At 40.7% G+C, this 26,597-nt stretch overlaps 1 protein-coding gene across 17 annotated transcripts in view; it reads left to right on the top strand.

Moving 5' to 3' along the window:
- The window catches only part of Mitf (melanocyte inducing transcription factor), a 207,246-nt gene that overhangs the window by 112,604 nt on the left and 68,045 nt on the right, over positions 1 to 26,597 (top strand). For 9 of the 17 annotated variants that reach the window (XM_031382708.1, XM_031382710.1, XM_031382723.1 and 6 more), the window contains exon 2: positions 14,778 to 15,027. In XM_031382708.1, coding sequence (XP_031238568.1) covers positions 14,778 to 15,027 — 250 coding nt within the window. Of the gene's footprint in view, positions 1 to 3,359; positions 3,411 to 3,935; positions 4,075 to 10,706; positions 10,728 to 14,777; positions 15,028 to 26,597 lie in introns of those variants that run through there. The other 8 variants (XM_031382709.1, XM_031382711.1, XM_031382719.1 and 5 more) reach the window with 5 other exon arrangements.

The following is a 26,597-nucleotide window of genomic DNA, read 5'->3' on the forward strand; positions in this document are numbered from 1 at the left end:
GAGATTATATAAATGTATGGATGAAGTTGTTCACAAGATTTACTTATTTATTTGAGGGGTGGGAAGATGGTTCAGTAACTAAGGGTACATAGGATTCTAGCAGAAGATTCAGGTTTGTTTCCCAGCACTCACATCATGTGGCTCTCAACTTCCTGTAACTCCAGCAATAGGGGATCCAATACCTTCCTCTGGGCTCTGCAGTCATCTACATTCATGTGTATGTGTGCATACCCATAATATGAATAAACTTTTACCTTTATTTGTGTGTGTATTTATGTGAGAATATAGGCACATATGTGCAGAAGTCACAAAAAGACATTGGGTGCTATCCTCTGTCACTGTATGTTCCTTTTGAGACAAAGTTTCTCCTTAAATCTGAGGCTTGTGTTTTCCCATCAATGCTGAAAGTCACCAAGGCCCAGAGATCCTCCTGTCTCCAGGGTCCTTGGAGCTCTAATCAGAGGTGTTTAGAATTCGCTTGGGCTTGTTAGCTGGGTGCTGGGACCCAAACTGGTCCTTATGATTGCACATCAAGCACCCTTTAAAAAATAATATTAAAGACTATTTAATCGCACCAAGTGTATATCTGTCTCTCTGTGTGTTCACACACATGCATGTGTGTACTGACACCTATGTAACACAACAGATATGTAGAAGTAAGGGGATACTTTCAGGGATCCATTTATGGCTCTGTGCAGTGAACTCTAGACTAGCCGGTCCATGAACTTCTGACCACTTCTATCTATGCTTCCCATCTTCCCATAGTGGTGCTAGAAATACAGACATCTGTATTTTTATGTGGCTTCAGGGATTGAACTTAGGTCATCAAGCTTGGGCAGCAAGCCCTTTTTCAGTCAGTATCTTACTCAGTAACCCTGGCTGGTCAGGAGGGAACTCACTGGCCTTGAACTCACAAGCTCTACCTACCTAAGTCTGCCTCCTGAGTTCTGGAATTAAAGGTGTGCATCATCACACCCACCTTGCCAGATTTCACTCACTGAGCTATGTGCTCAGCAGATAGCAAGCACTCCTTCGCTACTGAGCCTTCTTTCCAGCCCCTAAGACATTACGGTTTCATTTCAAGAAATTACTGACCATCAAACCATAGGCTATTCATCCTAGAAGACATGGTTGGCTCTCCAAAGACATTTACTGAATAATTAATTGGGCGATGACTTGTGAGATGTCTTTGTATTGGGGATATTTGCATAGGCGATATGTAGACAATGGCATATGCGCACATTCAGCTCAACCTGTGGTCCAGTCCTGTGTCCGTGAAGTTTCTTGAGAGCATTAGTACCATAGAAATCTTTTTAAGATAGCACAAATGAACTGTACACATGTCCTTTCACAGTAATTTTATTTAAACATGTATGGAAATAATGAAAGGGGACCGTGGATGGACTAAAATAAAAACTTGACCATGCTGTTGGCTGAACCAACCAGGGAAATATTCAGTGTTGTGATAAGTGCCAGAAATTGACCCCATGGCTTTCATGGTCAATGTTTCAGAGCCAATGGAAGGGACTAGCTTTGTGTGTGTGTGTGTGTGTGTGTGTGTGTGTGTGTGTGTGTAATCATTAATTAATTACATTTTTAGACTTTAAACAATGAAATCACGTAGCTTAGGCTAGTATCCAAGCAGGATAGAGTCTGACTGGATCCTCTGAACGTGCAACCCTTCACAGAACTTCACATGCCAAGGCTTACCTCTTTTTACTGTCTTACATCTCTTTCTTGATATTTTCCCTCTTTTCTGTTCCCTTGGTTCTCTAGGTGGGTCAGCATTGACCCAAAATAGGTGCTGCTGACCACAGTCAGAACTGTACAGGATATTTTCCTATTGATTTTTTTTTTAATGGGTCAATGACCATGAACACGTTGGCTGCATTTTCTCATTCCTGTCTTAAGTCAGCACCGAGACAGCCAATTATCCCTTCCCCTTTGACTGGTGAGGAAACTGGGGTAGAAAAAATTCAGTGCATTTGCACAAGTCTCTGAGTTAGTAAATGGTGGTATCTAAACCTGGATTCTTGAACACCAAGAACGAACCTGTGTGGGGCTGCTTCAGAAGAGGAGAGGCATACCTTCTCAGTTATCTTTTTATAGTACCCAGGGAAGTCCCTGCATGAAGAAAGAGCCTAGTGACTTATGTATGAATACAACTATTCACCAGGGATGTGGTGCAATTTAATTTTCTCCTCCTTTCTTTTTACTGACCACTAGCTTTACCAAAAAACATGTGCACCTTTCTTAGTTTTTCCCTAATTTGGCATCATCTTTCTTAACTTCATTGGGCTATTATAACCTCTTACTGGGACCACTGTAGTAATTTATATTGCTTGTCTTCTCATTGGTTCTCTGCATAGCAACCAGATATAAAATCCCACTATGAGCTCATCAGTTCCCCATTGACAACCTTTTGGTGGTTTCATTCTCACCCTGGAACTAAATCAGAGACCCTTCTTGCTGGCTTGATAGCTCTGGCATGGTCTGGCCTGGACATCACTTGGGTTTTATACGTACCACAATTGTCCCTCATTCTACGTTCAGCTACTTTCCCTGCTAACTCTCCCTCTTCAGGCTTTTGTGTGTGTTGTTACAACTAAACAAAGCCTCTTCTCCCCCTCCCCAGCTCCAGCCTCAGCCCAGAGTTTCTTGCCTAGTGAAAATCCCATCTAACCTCACGTAACTGCTTTCATCTCCTGGTAGTAGCTTCCATATGAGTAATCAGGGACTAATAGGATTATTTAATATGTGTTCTCCACTGGACTATAACATCTTAAGAATTTGTATAGTACTTGAACTAGTGTAGCTATTAAGTGAGTATTTATCAAGCAGGAGAGTGGACAAGAGAATAAATGAACAAGGAACTCAGAGTTTCTTTGGCTAAAATTCCTGGCTGAATATTTTCTATTATTGGAGGCTCATTTACAAAATTTAATTTTATTACATTGTAGAATTGTGATGTACGGAAACAGCAAGGTTTCCTATTCATTTAGTTTGGAGATAGTCTCTGAGACACAGAAAGACAGTCACTTGCCCAGGGAACACAGCTAGTCAGTGTCAGATGTCTTTGTTGTGACCTTTGAATTGTTACAGGGAGAACCTGGTTCTTTTCAGAACTCTGTCAGGCAGCTCTGGTGCACTGAGCCTGTAGCATAAATATTTGATAATATCGATGTTGTCATGTCTGCATTTTAAAGTGTTTTCTCTTTGAGAACACGTATTACTATTTTTTTTCCTTCTTGTATACTGATGTATTCAGAATTGATCAGATGGCAGTTTAAAATACACAGATGTTTAGTCTAAAGATTTGTGTATCCTGCAGGAGACTGCTACCAGTAGAAGCAGCTTGTGTGTTCCCTCCACCAGGTTGAGGCCAGCATAGCCCTCCTTCGACTCCTAGGGTAGGTGGAAAGGTGAAAAAGCTATGTGCATCAATAGCCTATTAGTTGTAGAATGTGCTCTGTGTCCAACCAAAATTGTGTGTATAGTTTCAAAAAAGACAGAGATTCATGCTAGGCTGTTTGCTATATTCTAGCTGAAATGGCAATTACTCTCCTATATAGCCTTCCTTGCCTACTTCTGAGTGTGTTAAGTGTTAAAAATCCACCAGTATGTGACGTCCTTCTCCTTTCAAGTTCTCTGATAACATATGTCCCCTGCAAGCATGCGTCCCTTGCAAGCCTGAACTGGTGCCCGCGCTGGGGAAGGTCCAGTCAGCATTGCCAGAGCTTGCCTGGTTGCTGTGTACATTTCTGGCTTGGCCTGGCTCAAGGAGTGTCCCTTCTGTGCGGAGCGAGGAGTGCTTTGCCCCTCAGGTGCCATAGGTACTGGATTAAGCAGGTCTGCTATTGCAGACAGACACCAGGCTCCATTCTAGCGTGGAGCTGTGTTTGGATTGGAGTTTCCAGGGCCTTATCAGGAGCCACCCCTAGTGACACAGCCGGTGCCAGAAGTAACTTTGACTTTCACTCTTCGCCAAGGGCTTGCAGTACACCTTAAAGGAAAAAAGATGGAGGCGCTTAGATTTGAGATGCTCATTCCCTGCTCCTTTGAAAGCTTGTATCTGTAAGTGAAGTTTTATTCTGGAGATAATTCTGGGACCACTTAACAGAAGCAGATCATTCTCTGATGGAGGAAGGAAAGCTTGGGAAATAGAAATACTGGTTGGTACTTTGCAACTGTGTCTTTAATCAGCTGCAGCTCTAACCTCTTATGACTGGGTGTGATAAGGGGCAAGAGCTCATTTGGGGAGGAGGTATAAAAACGGGAGCTTTCTCATTTGAAATGGAGTTTTGGTCATTAATAATGACAGAAAAAAAAATCCTGAGTTTGAAAGATGGGTTAGGGCAGAGCAGAGCTTGATGCATAGTTATGAAATAGATCACAGTTTTGTTCTGAATAAAAAGACATTTTCTCTGGAAAGATGCATGCTCAGTGTCACATTTCCCCAAACTGCCCTGCTGTAAGCAGTGTAAATCGCTCTCTCTCTCTCTCTCTCTCTCTCTCTGTGTGTGTGTGTGTGTGTGTGTGTGTGTATGTGGGGGCTAATTCCCAGACCATGGACTAGTAGCAGCAGCATTGTAAAATGTTCCGATTTGTATTTGTATTTCTATAGATTAATTTTTCTTTTCTTGATAGCAAGAGCAAAACATTTAGACATCAGCATAGTCTCCTTGTCATAGAAATACCGAACAAGATGAAGTAGCAGTTTTATGGGAATACCAAATGGAGACAGACCAAGTAGATAAGACCCCTTCCCCTCTGGCACCTACTTTCTACTTTCGCTATTACTCCCTCAGATTAGGAAACAACACTGAAAGCTGGGTCTCCAAGTGAACCAGCTCTCAAGCAGATTAACTTATGCAAAAGCTACTTCTGGAGCTTACTAATTATTTACTGAGTGTTCCTGGGTCAGGAGAGGGGTTCTGATTAAGTCAGAGGAGCTATTTGTTCCATAGCTGGTGAAGGTGTGCTTGAAGACAGAATGGAAAAATACTAGGTGTAGCAGAACTATTTTTAGAATTTGATTCTTAAAAATGAAATTCCCATAAATTGAAGTGTGGGCTAACAGTCCATCATTTGCCGTTGACGGGTCTTTAAGAGGTCCTGTAAAGGGTAATTTTGAAAATGGTTTCTATTTCTGCTGAAGTTTGCTTTTATAGATACCTTGTACATTCTCATCCCACGTGTCATTAAAACAGCTAATTATTCACCTCTCTAAAATGATAGAGCATTTTATGAACAAAGTACATATAATTATGCATTTGAAATACCATTATGCTGAAATTTTTAAAAATAAATTTCTGCCTTATAAATCAGATAATAGTTGGGAAGACGGTGCCTGCTCTTTGTGAATCATGCCCTGCAGGAATGTACCTACAGATGTAGATACATTCTGCAGATGTTTTTAGTTCTGATTTTAAGCAAGCTGAGGGATACCACCGGATCAAACTTGCATTGCAGATGCAGCATTAGGGCAGACCCGAATTTGTCCCCAAATTAATCCTTAAGTTTAAATAATTTCCCAGTTAACTATAATATTTGTCACAGGAATATGCATCTCTCCAAACTCTCTGAATGAATTTTCTAGCAAATGTCTTTGAAACACTTGTATACTGAACTGTTTTCCATTAACTTTTCCCCTGCCTAGGAATTAATTGTGTATTTCCTTCCAGGAAAGCCAGTTGAGCACCAAAGCAGAAAGAAGAATTCTAGACTCTTGTCTGTGTTGAAAATAACCCAAGAGCTTTCACTATTTGGGGGCTATTGAGATGCTCAGCAAATGTGTTTTTCTGGGATTAAAGTACAGTGTTGGGCTGGGGAGATGGCTCAGTGGGTAGAGCTCTTGCAGCACAAGGGTAAGGAACTGCATTCAGACCCTCCCACCCATGTAAAGCCAAACTCGGTGGCAGGAATCTGCAATCTCAGAGTTGCTATGGTGACATGGGAAGTGGAGATAAGAGAGTCCCTGGAAGCTTATGGGTTAGCTAGCCTGGCATGTACAGTAGAGAACAAGAGACCCTGTCATAAGCAAGATGGAAAGTAAGTATTGATGCCCATAGTTGGTCTCTGATGCTGACTCTCATGTCTTGAGACTCACATGCCTATATTCCAACACAGAAGCATGTACAAATCATACACATATATCACATGCACACACATACACATATACAAATGCATGTGCATACACACACGATGTAAAGTAATTTGCCCTGACTTTTGTGCACGGTCCAGATTATCTGTGGGTTCTGATCTTAGCACTTAACTGTCTTAAGGCAATTTCACAGCTACTGCATGTCAAAAAGCCTTCTTCCATTGCCATTTTGCACATGGAGAAACTAAGCTTTCAGTAGGTACAAACCCTGATGAGGTCTTACGGCTAACATGCGACAGATCTAGAACTGGACTCCAGGCATGCTGGAGCCAGAGATTTTCTCTTTCTGTCTTATTTGCTATATTTTCACTGGAGATGACAAGTAATCTGGTTTATTCCTCTAGTTTTATACTGAGTCACTTCCAGCTTCTTTCTCTGAACTACCAATACCTAACAGTGGTGAGCCTTTAATGGGTTGTGGTTTCTCTGGATACTGCATTATTTTTTTGTCAGATGTACTTCCCTAATTCACAGTTGACTAGGTGGCACCTGTCCAGGGCAAGGAGGAAGTCATTGCATATATTCATTGATGATAGGGACTATCTCCATCTTGAAATGGAGAAAAATTCTTCTGTGAATGAAAGAAATATTGGTGATCCCTAGGACTCCAAGTTCCTGGTCACTAGATGACTCAAGCATATCTATCCCTTGACCAAAGGTCCCCTAAAACTAAGGTTCTGGTATCAATGATTCCATGAGGCGGAGTGTTTGTTAAAAGAGAGATACCAAATTTATTCATTGAACAAATACTTGTTTGTGTGCTGGAAAGTATACAGAATGAAGAAAAAACAAAACTAAAACAAACCATACAATCATCTCTACTGTCAATGGAACCAACTCCCCCAGGTCTAAAGGGTCAGACACCACTAGATTTCTAAGTCCTGCTCATCCTCATGGTCCACAATGACTCCCAGAACTCCAGCCAGTACAGCCACCTTATAGGAGACACCATGGCAGATGGTTCAAGGGTAAGTGTCTATCAGTTCCAGGAACCACTACCTGACATTCCTTCTTAAGCATCGCTGGCCAGTTTTAGGCATGTAGCCATTGTAGTTCATCGGAAGCTGGGTAATCCTGGTAGCAGTGTGACTAGCTAAAGCCAGAAGAAGGGAGGACAGGTTAAAGATCCTCAGCCTGAAAATCTGCAGTGCTCTGAACTCCAAAGCTGTTTGAGCACTATTAAGTCATAAGGGAAAATTTACACTTAACCTCTTCTGACAAGTTGCCATCAAAAAGGACTGAGCTAAAACTCTTACAGAAGATGACCTCTAGTCTATGTGTGTAAGCGGTACATAAAGGAAGTTTATGTGCACAGTTGGTTCTGCCCTCAAGGTTTCTCCTTGTGTGTGTGTAAATGTAAATGTTACAGAATTGGAAGACATCCATGTCCCCTTCAAGCACCTTAGATAAGGGACGCATAACCACCACATTATGTGAATGGTCTTGGCCTAAATATTGATTTTCCTCTTAGAAGGTTGTTAAGATTTCTTGTAAAAGTATACCAGACTGTATAGTATCCACACGTTCATTTGTTTACATACAAATATTGACTGGATTTCATATGTGAAAAAGAATATGCAGTTTATTTCCTGAGATTGCATGATCTCATACAATGCACACAGATACAACCCTCTCTCTCTCTCTCTCTCTCTCTCTCTCTCTCTCTCTCTCTCTCTCTCTCTCTCTCTCTCTCACCTCTCTTTCTAAGTCCATTGATTTTTTTTCCCCTACAGACTTTTTAACTTCAGGTTTGTGTTTTTATTTTGGTTTATTTGTTTGTTTGTTTGAGCTGAGTAATATTCCATAGTTTGTTCTAGTTCTAATCCTGTCATGGAGTCTTTGATTTTGGTAGTGGACAAGTCCATAAAATATATTCTATACTGAAGCTGTAAAATTTAGTGTGAAGCTTCACAGCTTCTATTCTGAATGACTATTCTAACTGGAAAGACATTCACTAAGTTATTATATAGATTTGAATCTGGTTAAATGGAATACAAAGACATATCAAATAAGATTAAACTAGAGTAGAGATAGACTGGCCTTTCTGAACCAGTGTTTAGGGGTAGTCCAGTGTTATGCAGACTAAGGGGGTAGCTTGAACCCTTTAAGTGCTGTCTGGACACAGTGCCCTTCTTTTTGTTCTTTGTTTCCTACAGCCCTTGGTACCATTGGTTTTTTGTTTGGTTGTTTGTTTTTTAACTTCACATTGCTGTTTCTAGTCTGAGATAGATGCACAAAACTCAAGGTTCACTTCCTGCCAGATTTTGGTTGTCAAGGAGAGTTACCTTACCAGCACAGTTCCAGTCAGAAATGGAACCCCTGTATGGTACTGCTGTTGACCCCTTTCTTACCCTGTTGACAGAGGACAGATAGACCAATTAGCTAGGCCTGCCTGTGCATCCTTGAGCTGAATAGCTAGGTCTGCCTGTGCATCCTTGAGCTGAAAGGATGCTGAGTGAGCCACAATGAATGGGTGGGCACAGTAAGCCTTGTCAGTTGCCTGCAGGCTTGCCCCTCTACTGTACTGGGTACACCCATTCACCAATCCTTATATGATAACGTACACTTCCATGTGGTTTCAATCTGGTGTTATAAACTTTAGGTCTTGGTGGATATATTCTAAGCATGCAATGATTTTTAAGCTATTGTAACCTGAAGCTTTTAAATATTCTTTAACCTAGTACAATGTTGTCTAGACAAGAGACAACATGCTTGTGTAACTGAGGAATTGTGTCAGTAGCTATAAAATAACGTTATGCCTTTAAAAAGTTCTTCTTTTTTTTGTTTTTGTTCTTTCTTCAAGGCAGAGTCTCATTGTGTAGCCTTGGTTGTTCTAGAACTCACTCTGTAGGCCAGGTTGGCCTCAAACTCACAGAGGTCCTCCTGTCTCCGCCTCCTAAGAGCTGGGATTAAAGGTATCCCATCACTGCCTGGCTAAAATGTTCTTGCTCATAGCTAGGTATGAATGAGAATCCACATTGGACAAAGTGAGCAAGAATCGAAGAGTGTGGGATTTCAAGGTTAAGTGTGTTCGTGCAGAAGATCTGAGTTTCTAGAATACAAGTCAGGTGGCTCACACTCATCTGTAACTCTGTCTGAGGATATATAATACCTTTGTCCTCCACTCAGTAGTGTCATCCAGTAGTTTTATAGAGGAGTCTCATGAAGTAGGCCTTAAATCCAATTTTAAAAGTGGCTGGTTACTCTGATAACATGGTGCCATTGTTGTTCCCGTGGTCTGCTTTATAGGCAGGTCTCTGCTATAGCTTACAGAGTTTGTAGCTGATTGAGAATGATGATTATTTTTCTTCTCTGGTAGTATATACAACAATGTCCAGTACTACTAGTGCTACTCAGCAAGGGTAAAGTTTCTAGCTTATCACTAGCTCAACCTCTCCATACTTGATGACAAAAAATATATGTTTTCTTTGACAATAGGATTTACTGTCAGGTTGTGAAGTATAATTGGTCAGATTGGCAAGAGCCTATAGTGTTGTTTGGGGGAGGTATCTGTGGGACTCCTTTGGCCAATGACTCAAAAAGATATAGCCCAGTCCTGGTACTGTCAAGAAAAATGAAATTATAAAATTCATACATAAGTGGATAGGGCAATCACCCTTAGTGAGGTTATCCAGCACCCGAAAGACAAACATTGTATGTTTCCTCTTATTTGTAGATGTTAGCATGTAAGCTTTAGATTGTGTATCATTCAGAGCATCCACAGAGATTAGGTAGATAATAAGATATCGGGGGTAGAGGATCTTCCAAAGAAGGAGAAACGGAATATAGTTGTGTGAAGGGATGAAGAGTAAATCTGAATAGAAGAGTAGGTGGGAAGTGCTTGGGAGGTCAGGTTAGGGTGTGTGGTATCTTGTTAACAAGAGACTGGCAGTCTCGTTTGAAAGACAGAAGTGAGAAACACTTGTAAAGCAGTGAAGATCCCAACCTCAACCCAGTCTGGTGTTGAAGTGCCTGGAAGAACATCATCTCTGTGTTAATTGTAAACTCTCTAAATATTGTTTTTAATCCCTCCTCATCAGTTTGTTTAAAGTAAATCTTGTCAGAATAGCCATACTTTATGAGTTATATGACTATGCCACTGTAATAATGTATTAAATGTGCTAAGTTATACAAATAAAAAGTAAAAATGGAATCGATGTATATAATGGAATATTCTAGTTGTTTTCCCTGCATTCCCAGGGCATCATGTTTTGTGTTCTCTTTTGAGAATGTGATGTACTGTAAGCTGAATTAAGGGTCCTGTTGACTTTCGATCTAATTGACTTCAAGCTTACTGTTGTCTAGTGTCTGGGGGTCCAGCTTAGAGAATATAGAGCGTATTGAATGCTGTCTCTACTCTCTACCTACCAACTGAGCTCTTGGTATTGGTTAAGTAAAAATGTCAAGTTTGAATTCAATTATTAACTGAAAATTGTTTAAAAGGGAGAAGAAAAACCTCAGTATTTGACAACAAATTGTGATCACTGGCATGTTCCATCTTACGGTTTTACTCCTAGAAATGGACTTGTATGGTCTTACAATGAGATCCTGGCATCACTGTCAGGTAAGGGATTGGCAAGTGGTGCTGGCCAGATGCCAGAGACCTGATAGAGTTACTGATATTTTTAAGTGGTTGATAAAGCTAAAGGAATAAAATATTTCAACTTAGGAATATGCCCGGTAAGGCAGAACCCTGTCTAGTAGCCCGTTATCATCAGAGAGAAGGGGGCTTTGAAAGCTAAAAGTGTAAATTCATCAAAAGGGGTGGGAATTGAGGCCACAGGGAGAGTTCACACCTTGCCTGTATACTGTATTCCAGCTGCTGCATTGAACAATTTAATATTTACTCACGCTGTCCCCACAGAGTCTAGGGGTACTCTGAGGGAACACTCAGGGGAGCCGAATGGCTCATTAAAAAGCTCACATTGCTCAGCTGTGGCTGAAGAACTAGAGTCCACTTTGTGGCCCTCTTCTTTGACTGACTAGTATGGAGCAAGCGCCACACTCAGGGAACGTGCTTAGCTCCAGGGTCAGGGAGGTGTGAGCACACTTGTGCCCATGCCTGTGGGCTTATCTCGCTGAGGGAGAGGGGTACATCTGGCCAGGGCTTTCGCCATGGGGTTGGGAGCTAGGTATCCCCAGCACCTAGCAATAGCTATTTGTTGAATCAATGAACTTCACATAATCAGGTTAAAAGAAGTCATACTCACCGAATTAGGATTAGCTTGCTGGAGCTCAGGTTCATGGGCCCAGGGATGAGCTCAGTCAGCAATTAAAATTAGACACATTGGACATCTCTCCATGTATGTCATTAGTGACTTTGTCAGGAAGTCCTCATTTTTAAAAGCAGTCATTCTGGCCACTTGGAATATCCCTTACATAAACTTCCAGTCTTTACTAACACTTACACAGTCTTTCACACTCCCTTGTCTTGCGGACGGAGTAAAATCTAGTTGTGTTTGTCTTTGTCTATGAGGAGATAATTACAGATTCAGTTATTCCTAAGAGAAGTGGACACTCAAAAGATGGCGAGCCAGGCTGAGAATCTGGTAGTCATGTCTCACAACGTAGAAATATTCTAGAGGGTGTGTGTGTGTTTGTGCGTGTGTGCACACGTAGTTCTGTTGCACTACCCCCTTTAGAAGCCTTTGTTCAACTGTCAGTTAGCTGAGCTTTATTCTGTTTATATAAATATAAAACATGTTTGCTATTGTTTCTTTCATGTGGTTTCCCTGTATTTGTACTGTTCTATTGTATAGGTCAGTGTTATTGTTTTCCTGATAGACTATTACAGAAGATACTTTAAATGATATTGTTATTGTGGTTAAGACATGAAGCCTTCGTGGGCTTGCTAACTAGTCATTTTAATTTGTCTCCGCGATGCTTTAGTATTAACTGAAAGGATTTTCCCCCTGGTATTGCAGCCAGTGACTCGTCTTGTGCAGTTAATTAGCACGATTATGCCACAGCTCCTTTTTGGTCCTGCACAAAGGTTTGCTCTTGTTTTTATCAAAAGGATCATTCTCTCTGAGAATGTTGGGACCTGACAGGCTCTGAATAGTAAGATCACTTATTTATTTTTAAATAGCCGCCTCCAATCTTTCTTGGTTTAGGAAAGTACATTTGCACTTTGAAGGCATACTCTAAAATGGGAAATACATTTTCTTTAGATGCTCATTTTGGCAGATTCTATACTAGTGAATAAGTGGTTTTAGGTTCACAGAGCAATGGCTAGGGAACATTTTGATTGTGTGAGTGAGTATACAATGTTAAGATAATAAGCAAAGTATAGATGCCACTTGCTCAGTGTTCCCTGTATGTCCATAGGGAATGCCGGGGAAAACAGAAGAAGGATGGTTTAGGTTTGGGGGCTACTGAAGACATTCAGGAAAGCTTCCTTTAGTCTCTTCCTATAGTTGAAGTGTTGTCTGATAGCTCTAGTCTCCTTTCTTGTAGCCTAGGGGTGAAGTTGATCACCTGTCATTTTCTTTAATTAGTGTCTATTGTATATATTGCCACTGGAAAAATACTTTGGCGTTATTATAGCTTAAAGGAGAAAAGCTAGAAGAAAATTGATTTTCCTAAGTTCATCCCCACTCAGACAAGCATGCTTGCCCCATACATTCCCTGCTAGGCGCTTTGTGGATTTACACATGCACGCTGAGCTTGTAAATCTGAATCAGCCCGCAAATCCACTTTGGAATCTGACTTGATGATTTATAGTTACTGTGTGTGTATGCTACTTTTCTGTTCATTTTGCATTTTCAAGGAAATAATGTAATATGTTATTGAATTCATATTTTGTTAATTAATTGTGGTCCTATTTTTAAAAATAGGTGATTTAGAATATTTAGAAATCTTTAAAAGCCTTTGCATATGTGAATTTTTCCACTTTTGATTTCCTTGGACAATTACATGCCAAGGAACTTTCTGAAACAAAACAAATAACTTATTTTTAGCCTTTGGATATAATTTTACTAGAGCATAATAATAACAATAACAATAATAATAATAACAATAATAATAACAATAATAGTAATAGTAGTAAATTTTTATTATGTGCTTCCTGTCATGAATGTGTTTTTAAAAATTGGACACTACATAGATATTTTCCTCCTTGATTAAAATAATCATTCTATTCTATAGTTTTATATCAATAGTTTTATTTTTATGTAATTTTAGTAGATATATGGTATTAAATTTTGTGATTTATTATAATTTACTGAGCCAGTTTTCTATATGGAAAATAAATAAACTTCTAGAATCTCTTGGGGATGACACAAGAGTGTGACATAGACCTTTATCTTGTAGCACATCTGCTCACTTGGGCAGTGCTTTTGTCCTCAGACTGTGCACAGAGATGACTTAGGACTTCTGTATTTGGTAGGAAGGTAAATACGGTACTGGGGTTTGCAATCTAAGGGAGAATAAATTCACAGACACCCCCGAGTGTGAGAGACTCAAATGTTCATTCTTTTTCTGTTCCCAGAAGCTAAGCTCTTTTATTATATAAGCTTGCACAAAAATCTGAATAATTATAATTAAGTTTGCTTCCCATACTGGATGGTAATAAAAGCAAGCATAAACATCTAATGGGGTGATGGCTACTGTACACGGGGATTATAAGCATTGCTTTATTTAAACTTCACAGCATCAGTCCTTTAGGAGGGAAGGCTCTCAATGTAAGTGGTGCAGTAGATATTTTAAAGACAGGCCGCCACTTTTATAAATGGATAAAAGTCTGTATACATCTCTTCCAGCAGAAAGAGGTTTATTATTTGTTCATAGCACAGAGTTGGCAGGATAAGCAACCTAAAGCTATACCTGGGTGAAAATAGGAAGTCTTTTATTCTTACCTACTGACTGCCATTTAAGTGTATTAGATAATGGTGAGCAGAGCAAGTCCCTGGTCTTTAGAAGTAGACCTGATGGGGAAAACACAGCACCCTGATGCCGTGGGCATGCCTAGGTGAGTCACAAGGAAAGACACACAAAGAAAGCTAGAAGGAGGAGTTGGGTTGTCACTTCAGCTTTTCTTCTGTTCCCTTGTCTTTGGACAGGGATGGGGCACAGTGTCCACATCTGGTCCACATGCTTCCTTCGTTAACGATTTGGGTCATGTCTTGTCTTCCAAACTCTCCAGCAACAGTGTTTCCTTAGTAGCAACCGTATTACACATCTTCAAGGAATTTAGGTAACATGTAGGGGTCATTGGTTGTTTAGACTGAGCTATTTTTTAAAAAAAGCAAATCAAGTAATTTGTTTTTATCTATGGAGAGTTGTGTGCCATTGAGACCAATGGCTCCTAATTGTTGGTTATATCAGCATTATATTTAGTGGTAGTGAAACGTGTATGGCATAGAAATCAAAATGAAATAAGTGATTTGATAAAAATCCCTGGATGCAATCAGCCTGACTTATTTTAATTCCATTCCTAATGACTTGGATCCTGTCACCTCTTGATTTTCAATTATATGGAGTGCCATGCCGTGCCTTGATCCTATCTGTGCAGACTCACCTCCTAGTTTGGTGGCATTTAGGATACCCCGCCGCGATGCAGGTGATGGGTCTCATCAGGATACTAAATGCTGTGTGCCTTCTGGTTTCCCCACAGCAGTTCTGCAGAGCATTCTGGGGCCTCCAAGCCTCCGTTAAGCTCCTCCACTATGACATCACGCATCTTGCTACGCCAGCAACTCATGCGTGAGCAGATGCAGGAGCAGGAGCGCAGGGAGCAGCAGCAGAAGCTGCAGGCAGCCCAGTTCATGCAACAGAGAGTGGCCGTGAGTCAGACACCAGCCATAAACGTCAGCGTGCCCACCACCCTTCCCTCTGCCACCCAGGTGCCGATGGAAGTCCTTAAGGTATGTGAGTGTTGCCCTTGTGTTTGGACTGAGCCTGTCCCTTCTCCACACCCTAGGTGTCACAGTCACTGGACTGTGCCTTCTCTTGCATTGCTATTAGTCTTATTTATAAGAATTGCTTCCAGTGGGTCCTATAAGGCTTTGTGTTTTAAAAGTATTTGAACTAACTGTAAATATTATAGTGACCTGTGAATGGTGGAAACAGTCAACATTTTCGTGACCAGTCCCAAATGGGACCTGATGTTTGTTGTAACAAAGATCATTTCTTTTTCTCTTTTTTTGGAAATGGTTTCAGAGTTACCTGAAAGAGGCCTCTTCTAGAAACTTGTGTATATGTCTTCATAAATGCATTCCGGGCCACACTTTTAACTTTGCTCTTCAGTTAGCAAATCCTGCTGGCCTTAGAAACTAATTGTTTTAGAAAGTCTCTTCAGAAAGAGAACTGTGGTCAAGCGTCCTGTCTGTGCCTTAATAACCAGACTTCATAATCCCTTTACTGAAGCGAGCTGTCTGCTTTGGGTCTCTTTGATTTCTTGCTAGGGTGGAAACTGCGGGAGCTTGTTAACATCCTTCTAGCAGAGACACATAGCTTCCTAATTACCAGAGGAAGTTGGAGCAGTTCTAAGCATAGAGCTTGATCTCCTGCATTGTCTTCATGCCACATGGGGAGTTGCCGTGTTTCATAAACATTTCAATTTGTAAATATGACTGGTTCAAGAAAGGCTAGAAGTAGGGAAACTTCCATACGTTATATTGTTATATTTACTTTTACCCATTCACCTAACTGATCCATTGTGAATTGCCAAGTGCTACTGTTCATTAAGCAATGTGAACTCCACACACTGCAAATTCATTGTTGGTCTTTGCCTTTACACTTGTGCTCAAAAAAATAAAAAAAAATAAAAAAAATAAAAAAAAATAAAATAAAATCCTTCCATCTCCCTTATGTAAATTTTATTATTAAATTAAACAAGAGCAGTGTGCAATACTCAGGATCTGTCTGTAGTCTTTCCATGAGGAAAGGAATTCCTTAAAAAAAAATCCAACTTTAAAGCAGCACATAGATATTTCCAAAGATTTTAAAATTTAATGACCTTATTATAGAACTCTTTGATAGAGAAACCAGTTGGAATTTTGCTAAAGCAAAGTGACCCAACTGGATCAGCAGAAAATTTTACTTGAATATGACCAAAATTCTGAATATTGCCACAATTATGACTCTTATTCTTTCACCATCGCCTGTCAAGTAAAAACAGCTTTTGGCTGTAGAATAAACTCTACATGAAATCTCTCTGTTCTGCATGAGTAGAGCCAATGGTCCCCATTTAAGGTGTAACAGATTTAACTGTTGTTTTCTGTTTGCAAGAGCCATGGTTGTTTTGTTTATACTTTATTTAAAGACTCTGATTTTTATAACAAGCTGCAAAGGAGACCGTTTTATAAACCATAATCTTAAGTTTTTTTAACTAAAAAAGGACATTTTAGAGGCAGTGACATGGATTTGAGTAGAGTGGTTTACATCAAATTTGAAGGTAATGCTTAATCGTATTGAAGTGTATTTACTTGAAATGGATTTTCCTATAGGAGTTGTTATATGGGGTAGTGGAGAATTTACCACAAAATGAATGTGTGGAAACATAATTTCAATATTATACAAAAAATGTATTTAATTTTTAAATGTTTAGAATGCTATAGCTGTATTAAAATTAATATCTATATTAAATAATCTTAATAATTTATGTATTTTCCTTATTCTCTGCCTATTCTGATAACATTGGGTTGAACTGCAGTCTCCCCACAACTAAAGAGTGCCAGAAAAATGCCCTAAGTTAAAGTAAAATAAGTTATTAAAGCTAGAAGACACGACTTGGCCAGAAGAGCCACCAGTTAAATTTGTTTGTTGTGCTCTCAACAGTTGTCACCTCTGTTTAACTGGAGAGTCTTAAATAGAGGTATCTCCTTGGGCTATATAGGAGAGTCAGCCATATCTCATGAATGAGAAGGACTTGGCCTAACAGGATGTAGGGAGTTGATAGCTGTTTAGACAACCTTAGGTACTTTTAAGCCAAAGACCAAATTAAAACAGGATTTCATTCATCAGAGGTAATATTGTAAGACATTCAAACATAAATGTGAAGGCAAGTTTCCTATTGGTGATTCCTTGAGAATGTTTATTTATTGACTTCATACTTTATAAAAATAGTTTCTTAAGTCCAGTGTATGGAATACTGAATGAAGAAGGGCTTCACACACACACACACACACACACACACACACACACACACACACACACACACACACACACTCTCCTTCCCCCCCCCCCCTTTGGTTTTTCAAGACAGGGTTTCTCTGTTTAGCCCTAACTGTCCTGGAACTCACTCTGTAGACCAGGCTGGCCTTGAACTCAGAAATCTGCCTGCCTCTGCCTCTCAAGTGCTGGGATTAAAGGCATGCACCACCACTGCCCGTCCCTTGGCTCTTTTGTGACTTTTAAATCATAGAAGACAGTTTTATGAGGTAAATGGTTATAGAGAAATAGTTGATTTGTTTAATCTTGGACAATTTAATATATTTCCAAAATATTAGTAATGCTAACATAGGCTAATTGTATGTTTTATGATGTTATATACTACATTGAACACATTTTGACAGTATGGCCTTAGCACTTTATTGATTCCACTGTTACAGTTTTGAGGAGCAGAGTCAGTGCATACCCACTTGTCAGTGAAATCAGGCAGCTGTGGAGGTGGACAATGTCCCTTAAGTCTCTGTTTTCCAGTGTGTTCTTACAAACACACTGGAAGAAAAGCCAAAGTCTACATTTTGTAAATGCACAGTCTTGTCCCAAGTGAGCCAGCATCAGACTGAGCAGCTCATTTTGACAAGTAAAATCAGTGGCTTCAGGTTAATCCCTTTCTCTGGCAGCGTTTTACTTAAACAACGGAACTCTATGAAGCATGTTTAAAAATTGTTGACATCTGAAAACTTTGGATTCGTTGGAATTCATATTAGAGAGTGGCAATTCCCATTATTTCTTCCCCAGAACACACCATTGTTCATGAGATATAGCCTCTGTATTCTATATTGATTTCAGAAATTTGTGCATTTAATCCTTATGTTGATTTTCACACTGGACAGCATGGAGTGTTGTGGTTATTTTTGTCTTATTGTGGGTATTTGCACATTAGTGAGGTGTTGACTTGTTTTTTTTTTTAAGAACAAGCTTAACAATTTGAGATGGTAACTCAAGGAGGCTTCTTTACCATAAATTGTGACATTGGGGGCACATAATAGCTTTTTCACAGTTGTGAGCATGCTCTATATTTCAAATAGTGAGTTAAAAAATTTGCTAAGAACTGTTTATGGGTCACTGTCTTCTATATGTAGAATTTGCCAGCAGGTAAACCATATAAGAACTGAGGCTAAACTTGAACTAAACAAAATCAGAGTCACCAGGGACAGACTTTTAGCCATGGTGGGTCTCACATCTATAGAAGCATCACAGTCAAGATGGCAGGCAACACACACACACACATACATGCACACACAGACACACACAGACACACACACAGACATACACACACACATACATGCACACACAGACACACACAGACACACACACAGACACACACTCACACATACATGCACACACATAGACACACACAGACATACAGACACACACACAGACACACACACAGACATACAGACACACACACACAAACACAGACACAGACACACAGACACAGACACACACACTCAAGTGCACCAACTCACTGAATCTCTCTGTCACTGGCTCATCTCTCTATCTGTAATTGATTATTGGAGCAGCTGCTACTGTGATCTGAGACTGTTAAATCCTTCAGTTTAATTCCCTGTCATCTTCTCCACTGACCCAGGCCCCGTGGAGCACTGTACTAGTTTATAATTGATTATTTCTCTGCTGGGAAACTGTTAGCTTCTTGTCCCAACTCTCTCCCTTCTTTCTGTTAATTGAAGGATCAAAAGGCTAGCTGCTGCTGGGTGGTGGCACACACCTTTAATCCCAGCACTTGGGAGGCAGAGGCAGGTGGATTTCTGAGTTCGAGGCCAGCCTGGTCTGCAGAGTGAGTTCCAGGATAGCCGAGGCTACACAGAGAAACCCTGTCTCCAAAAAAATCAAAAAAATCAAAAAAAAAAAAAAAAAAAGGCTAGCTGTTCTTTCTATTGCATATTAAATTTTATCATCTCTGTTTTGGAGAAAATGTTGATGGATTAAAAAGAATTCTTTTAAATTACTACTTTTGTATATTATTGAGTTTGAAAGAACTCATTTTAAATATTTCTGTTTTTTTCCAGATCATCTCAGGAATTGGGCAAATTGCTTACCAATTAGAGATAATGTTTTCTATTCATCAAACCTAGGCATGCATTTTTCCAGGACCCTGCAAGTTGCAGACTGTTAACCTGGGCACGTCTGGGTGGTTCTCTCATCAGTACTCTGCACATTTAAGCAGAAACCCTTGTGAGCGCTGACGATAGACTAGCTGTATCTCAAACTTGATACTTAACTTTTGTTCCTGATCTATTCAGCTGGTATCGAGAAACCTGAATCTCATCACAGTGGATGTTCAAGGCAGGAAAGACATGGCCTCTCTCAGGTCAACTTGCGTTGGTCTCCTGAGTCAGGATCTGTAGCTGTCCCCTGAAGAAATGACCTGCTACATTTCAGTTCTCCTCCATATTCATGCACTTAAGCTGCCAGTCAGTGTGACATACATAAGCCTCTGTTTCAGGAAGTTTCATAAATATTGGGGTTGTTGTGATTTTGCATAAAACTATATGTCTTCAAGACCACGTCATTATTTAGAGGGAGAAGGAGACTATTTTCTTCTACAAACAGCCCCTGCCCGCACCCTCCCCCGTGCCCGCACCCTCCCCCCTACCCGCACCCTCCCCCCTTCCCGCACAGGGACTTTATTTCCCTAGAGAGTTTTAGACTTGTTCATTGTTACTCATAAAGTACTTTTCCTGATTTTAAGACCCACTCAGCGAATTTTAGAAATTGGAGACTGCAGTTGTTATCTTCCAACAGATTTCCACAGCTAAGGTAAAATCCACCAGGAAGCCATGGCTTCTAAGTTGCCTTGCTTCCTGTAGGAACAGTAGACTTTCTGCTATTTCCTCTTTCCCGTGCCACCTTTGCCCTTCATAGGAGCATAACTTTAAAGAGATGTAATATAATAGGCAGTGCTGGGCATGTTCATATGACCCTGGGTATTTCCTCTACGTTGTGTCTACTTTTGAGACTTCACAAACCCCTACTTCTTCTCTGGGCAGAGTGGGGACTCTCGATTATTTCCAAAGCCAGTTGATGGTTCAGGTGTGAGCAAGTGCCAGCTTGCTTGGCACCACCTGGGAGTCATTCATGTCCCATATGTTGCTTGGGAACCCCTGTGAACAGGAAGTTGCTAGCCCAAGAAGGTGTTCCACTGAGCTGTCTTAGAAGGCACAATCCCCATATCCCTGCTCTCATATCCCTGCTTTTGTGATGAGCAATTAGCAATCGAGGGAAGGCTAGACAAGGTCTTCCCTGTTTACATTTGTGATGTAAGCATTACACAACAATAGTAATTACATTGCTAACCACGTCAAAATATCCAGCCTTACAAATTCATTTTATTTTTCTCAAAATATCAAAACATTAGCTCTAGTTCCACTTTTACCTGCTGATGCCAGCAAAAAAAGAAAAAAAAAAAAGTGAGAGGGATGGGATTCTCTTTTATGACGTCAAGGCCAGTTTTTGTTTTTTTTTTGTTTCTGTTTTTGTTTTGTAGTGTGACCTGGGTGTTAATGGGGCTGAGGGCTTTGATTAGAATCTTAGATTTCTCTTTGGTTTCTTCAGGCTGGGGCTGGCTTGGAGCAGCTGTGCCTGGTGGATATGTTAACTACACAACAGCTTATCTTAGAGTAGACAGGTCTTTAGTTTGTCTCCATGAGCCACCTGGAGTCTCTACAGATGTCTTGTGTGAGAGGAGGTGCCAGCTCACTGTTTCTCATGTTATTGTGTCAAAGGATGATTCGATCTGCTTCCATTTATCACAATTCCCTACTAAATGGGGTAAGGGCAATATTGTAGGGAAAGTATTAAGGGCTGGGTGAGAGCCAGTACCAGTGTGTGTGTGTGTGTGGGGGGGGGTAGTTTAGTGATCTTTACAATGTGATTTCCCTTTAATGTGATAAGGTCTGTAGATCATACATCCTCAACAAGGATGGCATCATACCAGTAAGGGAAACAAAATTGGTCCTTAGGGAACAAAAATGTTCAGGGTTAGGAGATGGCTCAGGGGTGAGAGTGCTTGAGGTGCAAGCATGTGGATCTAAGTTTAAAACCAAAGAAGACACATACAAAGCTGGGAGTGGCTGTATATGACAGTAACTCCTGCTCATGCGAGGACAGAGACAGGGCTTGATGACTGTTAGCTTCACCCCAGGTTCACCTAGAGACCATTGTCTCTCATTGTCCAATGAGACATTGTCTGAAGGGAGAAATGCAGAGCAATGGAGCAGTACTCCTGGCATCCACTTCTGGCCTCCATGCATGCAAACAACAGGTATGATGTGTGATGTCTACATACACACCATAGATGCCACAGTTGTTTGTTGCTCTCCACAGCTTCAGTGTACAGCTAGGAAAGCAATGTTAGTGTGTCTGTTCAAGTTTTGGGAAAGTGAGACAGAAGGAGGGACAATCCGTAGAGCACCTGCAAGGTCTCAGGCTCATGGAGAAAGGGTGAAGAACATTACTGCTGAGTCCTCATAATCTCCCCTCCCTACCTGTCGTGCTTTGAGAATTCCTGTAGATGTGCCTTCTGCATTCTGGCTGACCTTGTCTTTCCCAAAACCCTCATTACAATCACAATTGTGTTTAGCATGGGGCCTTACCTTGGTACTGCATACCACAGATACAGGATACTACTCCCATCCCTTTTGTGAAGTTGTTGTTAGCACCCCCATTTAACAGATGCATGGACAGGCATGAAGGGCTTACATAGGCCTGGTAAAAGTCATTAAAGGCCAAGGTGTTATGAGGATTTGAGCCCAGGAAGTTGGCTGCGTACAGTGGCTAGTATCCTTCTTAGACTGAGTAACCAGAGAAGCTTCCAGAAAAGAAGATAGTCATGTTCAACCCCTCAAGTGATGTGGTGACAAATGAGTCAATAGCACACGTCCATTGCAGATGTCTCGTGGCTATGGCTTATAACGTTGGTAGGAATTGCTTTGATGACATGGAGGGAGGGCAAAGATGGCTTCACTGGCTTCTGGAACTGATTGTTGCCTCATCTGATGACAGGTGAAATGAGCAAATTTTAGCTCATTATTCTCTTAACAGCCCTGTGGATATATAGGATTAGACCAGGTAGGCAACCGGGCATGCGGAGATTGCTTCTGACTTCTGGTCATATTGTTAAGTCCCGCATTCTAAGCTCTCTACTATACCTTCTCTCCAAGTCTAAGCATGTCTCAGTGACCACCAGAAACAATGCTTTTAAGTAAAGTGGAAAGCCAGAGAGAAACAACAGTGGAATCTCTTGGGTTCAACAGAAAGCTGCAAGATTTTCACTGGGGATTAGTCAGGGCCTTCTCTGTTGAATAATTAAATTTCCTTCCCTAGTTTCCAAGATACATGCAACCTAGGAACTGACTATGTTCTGTTCGTCTTATGGAAGAATTCTGTCTCAGCACACTGACAGTGATGGTACTTTTTGCTTTAGTGACTGAGCTGTCATTTTGAGTGAAAGACCAATAAGTAGTAAAGAGTTTCCTAGAGCAACATCTGAAAATCTAAAGCCGGGATCTTTATATTCTGAGGGTCTCAGTGGCTCAGCCTACTCCAGCTCATGTGCTTTGTCCGGCTCTATATTCAGCGAGGCCTCTCAGTAAAGTTCTAAATGGTTTTTATTCACTCCTCATAGGAATTTCCCCCTGAAGTCATGGTCCCATTTTTGTTGTTGTTGCCACTGCTGCTGTTGTTTCTCCTCCCTTCAGTATCAGAACTTTCAGTGTTGTTTTAACACTTAAAATCAGAACTTCAGATCTGCTTGTTTTCCCATTTGCTTTTAAGTGCGTGTCAACTGTAATAATAATTATATTATTGCACAAGGAGGTCACAGTCCCCTTCACGGATTCTGCCTGTTTCATCTCAGTTAAAGAAAGGATAAGCTTGAAAGACTACTTATGGATGTAAGTGTGCTTTAGAACAAGAGAGGATTCAGACACCGCTAAGCAAAATCTAAATTTAACTTCACCCTACTAAAATAAATGGCTGGAATTTGTGTTAAAAATATGTAAATTAGTATGGCAGCTTTGCTCAAGGTTATAGCTCTAATCAGTACTAGAATATTGGCTCTCATTCCGAATGTGTCTCTTCTTATTCTTTTTTGAGTATCAGCCTAAACTTGAAAACTGTAGCATCCCACATGCATCTCCCAGCTTGTCAGATCTTGTTCATAGTACTGTAACTATGCGAGAAGATGTGTAGAAAGCACATAAGCCAGGATGCAGTTAACATAGAATGTTCTAGAGAGAGTTGCTTTAATCACTGTTTTTAAGATTGATTAACACCTGGAGGGCAGAAGCCACTGGAGAAATGGCTCAGCAGGCTCTTCCAAAAATCCTGAGTTCAATTCCCAGCAACCACATGGTAGGTCACAATCATCTTTGACGGGATCTGATGTCCTCTTCTGGCATGCAGGCTATCATACATACAATGAATGTATGTATATTTCATTCATATACATGAATTTCAAAAACAAATTTTTAATTGATAATATCAGAAGATGGTCCAGATGAGTCAAAGGCAGATTGTTCCTCCTGGAGATCTTGAGGATGTTGCTACGGTTGGATATGATAGTAGTCAAAGATTCTGCTACTCTTTTCCTTTAGCCTAGATTTGTGATTGTAGGGTGTTAGAATACTAGCTCAGTTGATGAAGTGCTTGCCTTGCAAACCTTAGCACCTGAGCTTGATCCCCACACCCAGGCCTGCAAGCTTAGCTCTGGGGAGGCAGAGATAAGAGCACAGTACCTAGCAGCCCAGATGAACTGGTGAGTCCCGAGTCCAGGAGAGACCCTGTTTCAAAAATATAAGGTGTAGACTGGCAGGGAAGACAGCTCATGTCAACCTCTAGCCTTCACATGCATGTACATGTATATCCATACACATACATGAGACACAAAGCCTAGAAGACTGGGTTCATTGTAGTCTTTATGTAACTGAAGTGGTTGCCTTTAACATATTTTACCTAAGAGTTTGATGAATTCTTAATCACTTACTACTCTCTGAGGAGCACGCTGCTTCTATGGGTAGGTCTGTGAGACTCACGTTCATCACACAGTTCTTGAAGTTTTCCTAGATAGCAAGATAAAAAGGTTCAGGGACACTGGCAATTAAAAATGAGCAAAAAGAATCTAATCATCTGGTTGTGAATAATTTTAGTGTTGCAAAGAGGCCTCAAATAAAAGGCACAATTCAGATTGCTCCCTCCTGACCGTGGCATACTTAACTTTGTTGTAATCTCCCCTGTTGGCCCTGGTTTTTATATAATTAAAATTTAGAGGCTGGAAATTTTGTTGAGACTTAATTAGAAGTGACAAACCAGAGACATTCCTGCCAGTTAGGAAAAGCTTAACAAGTTCTTATTGGCTAACTTACAAATATGTAGCATTTTCACACTGCCTGAAGGTGACAAGATCAGCTCTGTTTTTCTAGTGAACTAGTAAAAATTAGATTAATAAGTACCAGGCAAAGAACCCTTTCTTTTGTCTTTTTTACCCCCTAAGAAATCTTACCTTTGAGTACTTCTGGCTCTGGAGATTGGCACCTTAATTAGCCACATGTTCCTTTTACCTCCTGGGAAATAAGTACAGGCTAAAATTGGGGATCAAGACATAGGCGTACATTGACTTAGCACACGCCGCCAAGTAATTCATCAAGGAATGTTGGTAATTAGTCCTGCCTCTTTCAACTCTTGGCTTATTTTATAAAACCGGTTGATTTAAAATAATGCCTGCTGATGTATTGCCCACACGTTTCAAGACGGGGACTTGGCTCCTCAACAAAAGCCAGATTGTACAGGGAGGGAAATGTGCCCTTCTGGTTTTGTGTTTTCACAGATTCTGAGAGTCCATCTATGTCACCTATTAACTCGGGTGCACTTTCTCTTTACCCCATTCAGCATTTCATGGGGCCTTCTCTTTTTGCCTTGATGGAAAGAATGGGGGAGTAAACTTAAAAAATAAAATAAAACGCAAGCTCCCGGGAGGTGGGGGAGTTGGATGTAAGGAGCTTGTCAAAGTGTGTCACCTCAGTGTGGTTTGATGGAATTTAATTCAAATCCTTCATCTACTGCAAGCTGCAGTAATGATCTTCTTGTATTGTTAAATGCTTGCTGATATTTATGGCAGACGGACTAATCTCAAAAGATTGAGAGTCTGGGGTACACAAGACCTTGTGATTGCAGCCTCGTAGCATGTGTAGTTAACTATTTTAGAAATAATAACCTGAATGTCAAATTCCCATGCTAACTGATGTATTTATCATTATGTTTTGAGATGTGGCTACAGTCAGAGCTGCTCTTGAAAATCAGTGTTAGCCTGAGCCCAGTAACACACCGAGTGACCATGGCTATTTCCTCCTTAGACCATGGTATCCTCGTCTGTAAACTGTGGGCAGTAAAGTCTCCTCTGGGGAGCCTTGAGAGGTGAGGGAAGGATCCACCCAGGCAGTATCACTCATCAAGTGAGTTAAGAGCCAAGCTCTGATCTCAGAGCCTTGTGTCCTCACAAGAAAGAATAGCCAGAATGTTGTTATTTCAATCTATTACATGAGAATTATCTGTGAACTTTCAACTCCCTCCCCCCATCATATTTGTAATGAGCCCCATGCTGTCCTCAAATTTGGGTCTATATATTTCATGTCTCCCACTTATTGTAGTTCAGAGACTTTCATCAAAATGACTTGACTCAAAGGAGTACATTCATTTGCTAAAGTTATTGTCTTTCTGTAAAGAAGCTTTCCGGGAACTGGGACAGGGAGATTGGTGGTTTAGCAGGCAGTGTTTGTCATGCAAAGGTAAAGAACCAGATTCCATTGTAATCCTTAGAACCTATGAGAAACCAGACAAAGTAGCCTGCATCTCTCTTCCCAGTGTTTTTATCAGGAGATGGGAGGTGGGGATGGGAGAACTCCAAGCCAGGCGGCCAGGCAGGCCATAGCAGGAACCCCTGTTGGAAAAAGGCTAGAAAGTGAGAAAGAGAAGCCAGCATTGAGGTTTTCCTCTGAGTCTACACCAGTGTGGTGATGTGCACATACCTAAAGTCGATTACCTGAACACACACACACACACACACACACACACACACACACACACACACTTGAGTGCACACATGGGGGGAATTTAAAACAATATATTTCCAGTAACTAAATTGAGTATTTGTTTCAATTTAGGTCTACAAGAGATATAAAATTCAGCTCCTTCTTATTACTTGGCCTCAGTCCCTGGGCTCAGTAGTTTTTTATGGCCTGTGACCTTT

Source organism: Mastomys coucha, unplaced genomic scaffold, assembly GCF_008632895.1.
Source record: "Mastomys coucha isolate ucsf_1 unplaced genomic scaffold, UCSF_Mcou_1 pScaffold20, whole genome shotgun sequence".
NCBI lineage: Eukaryota > Metazoa > Chordata > Mammalia > Rodentia > Muridae > Mastomys > Mastomys coucha.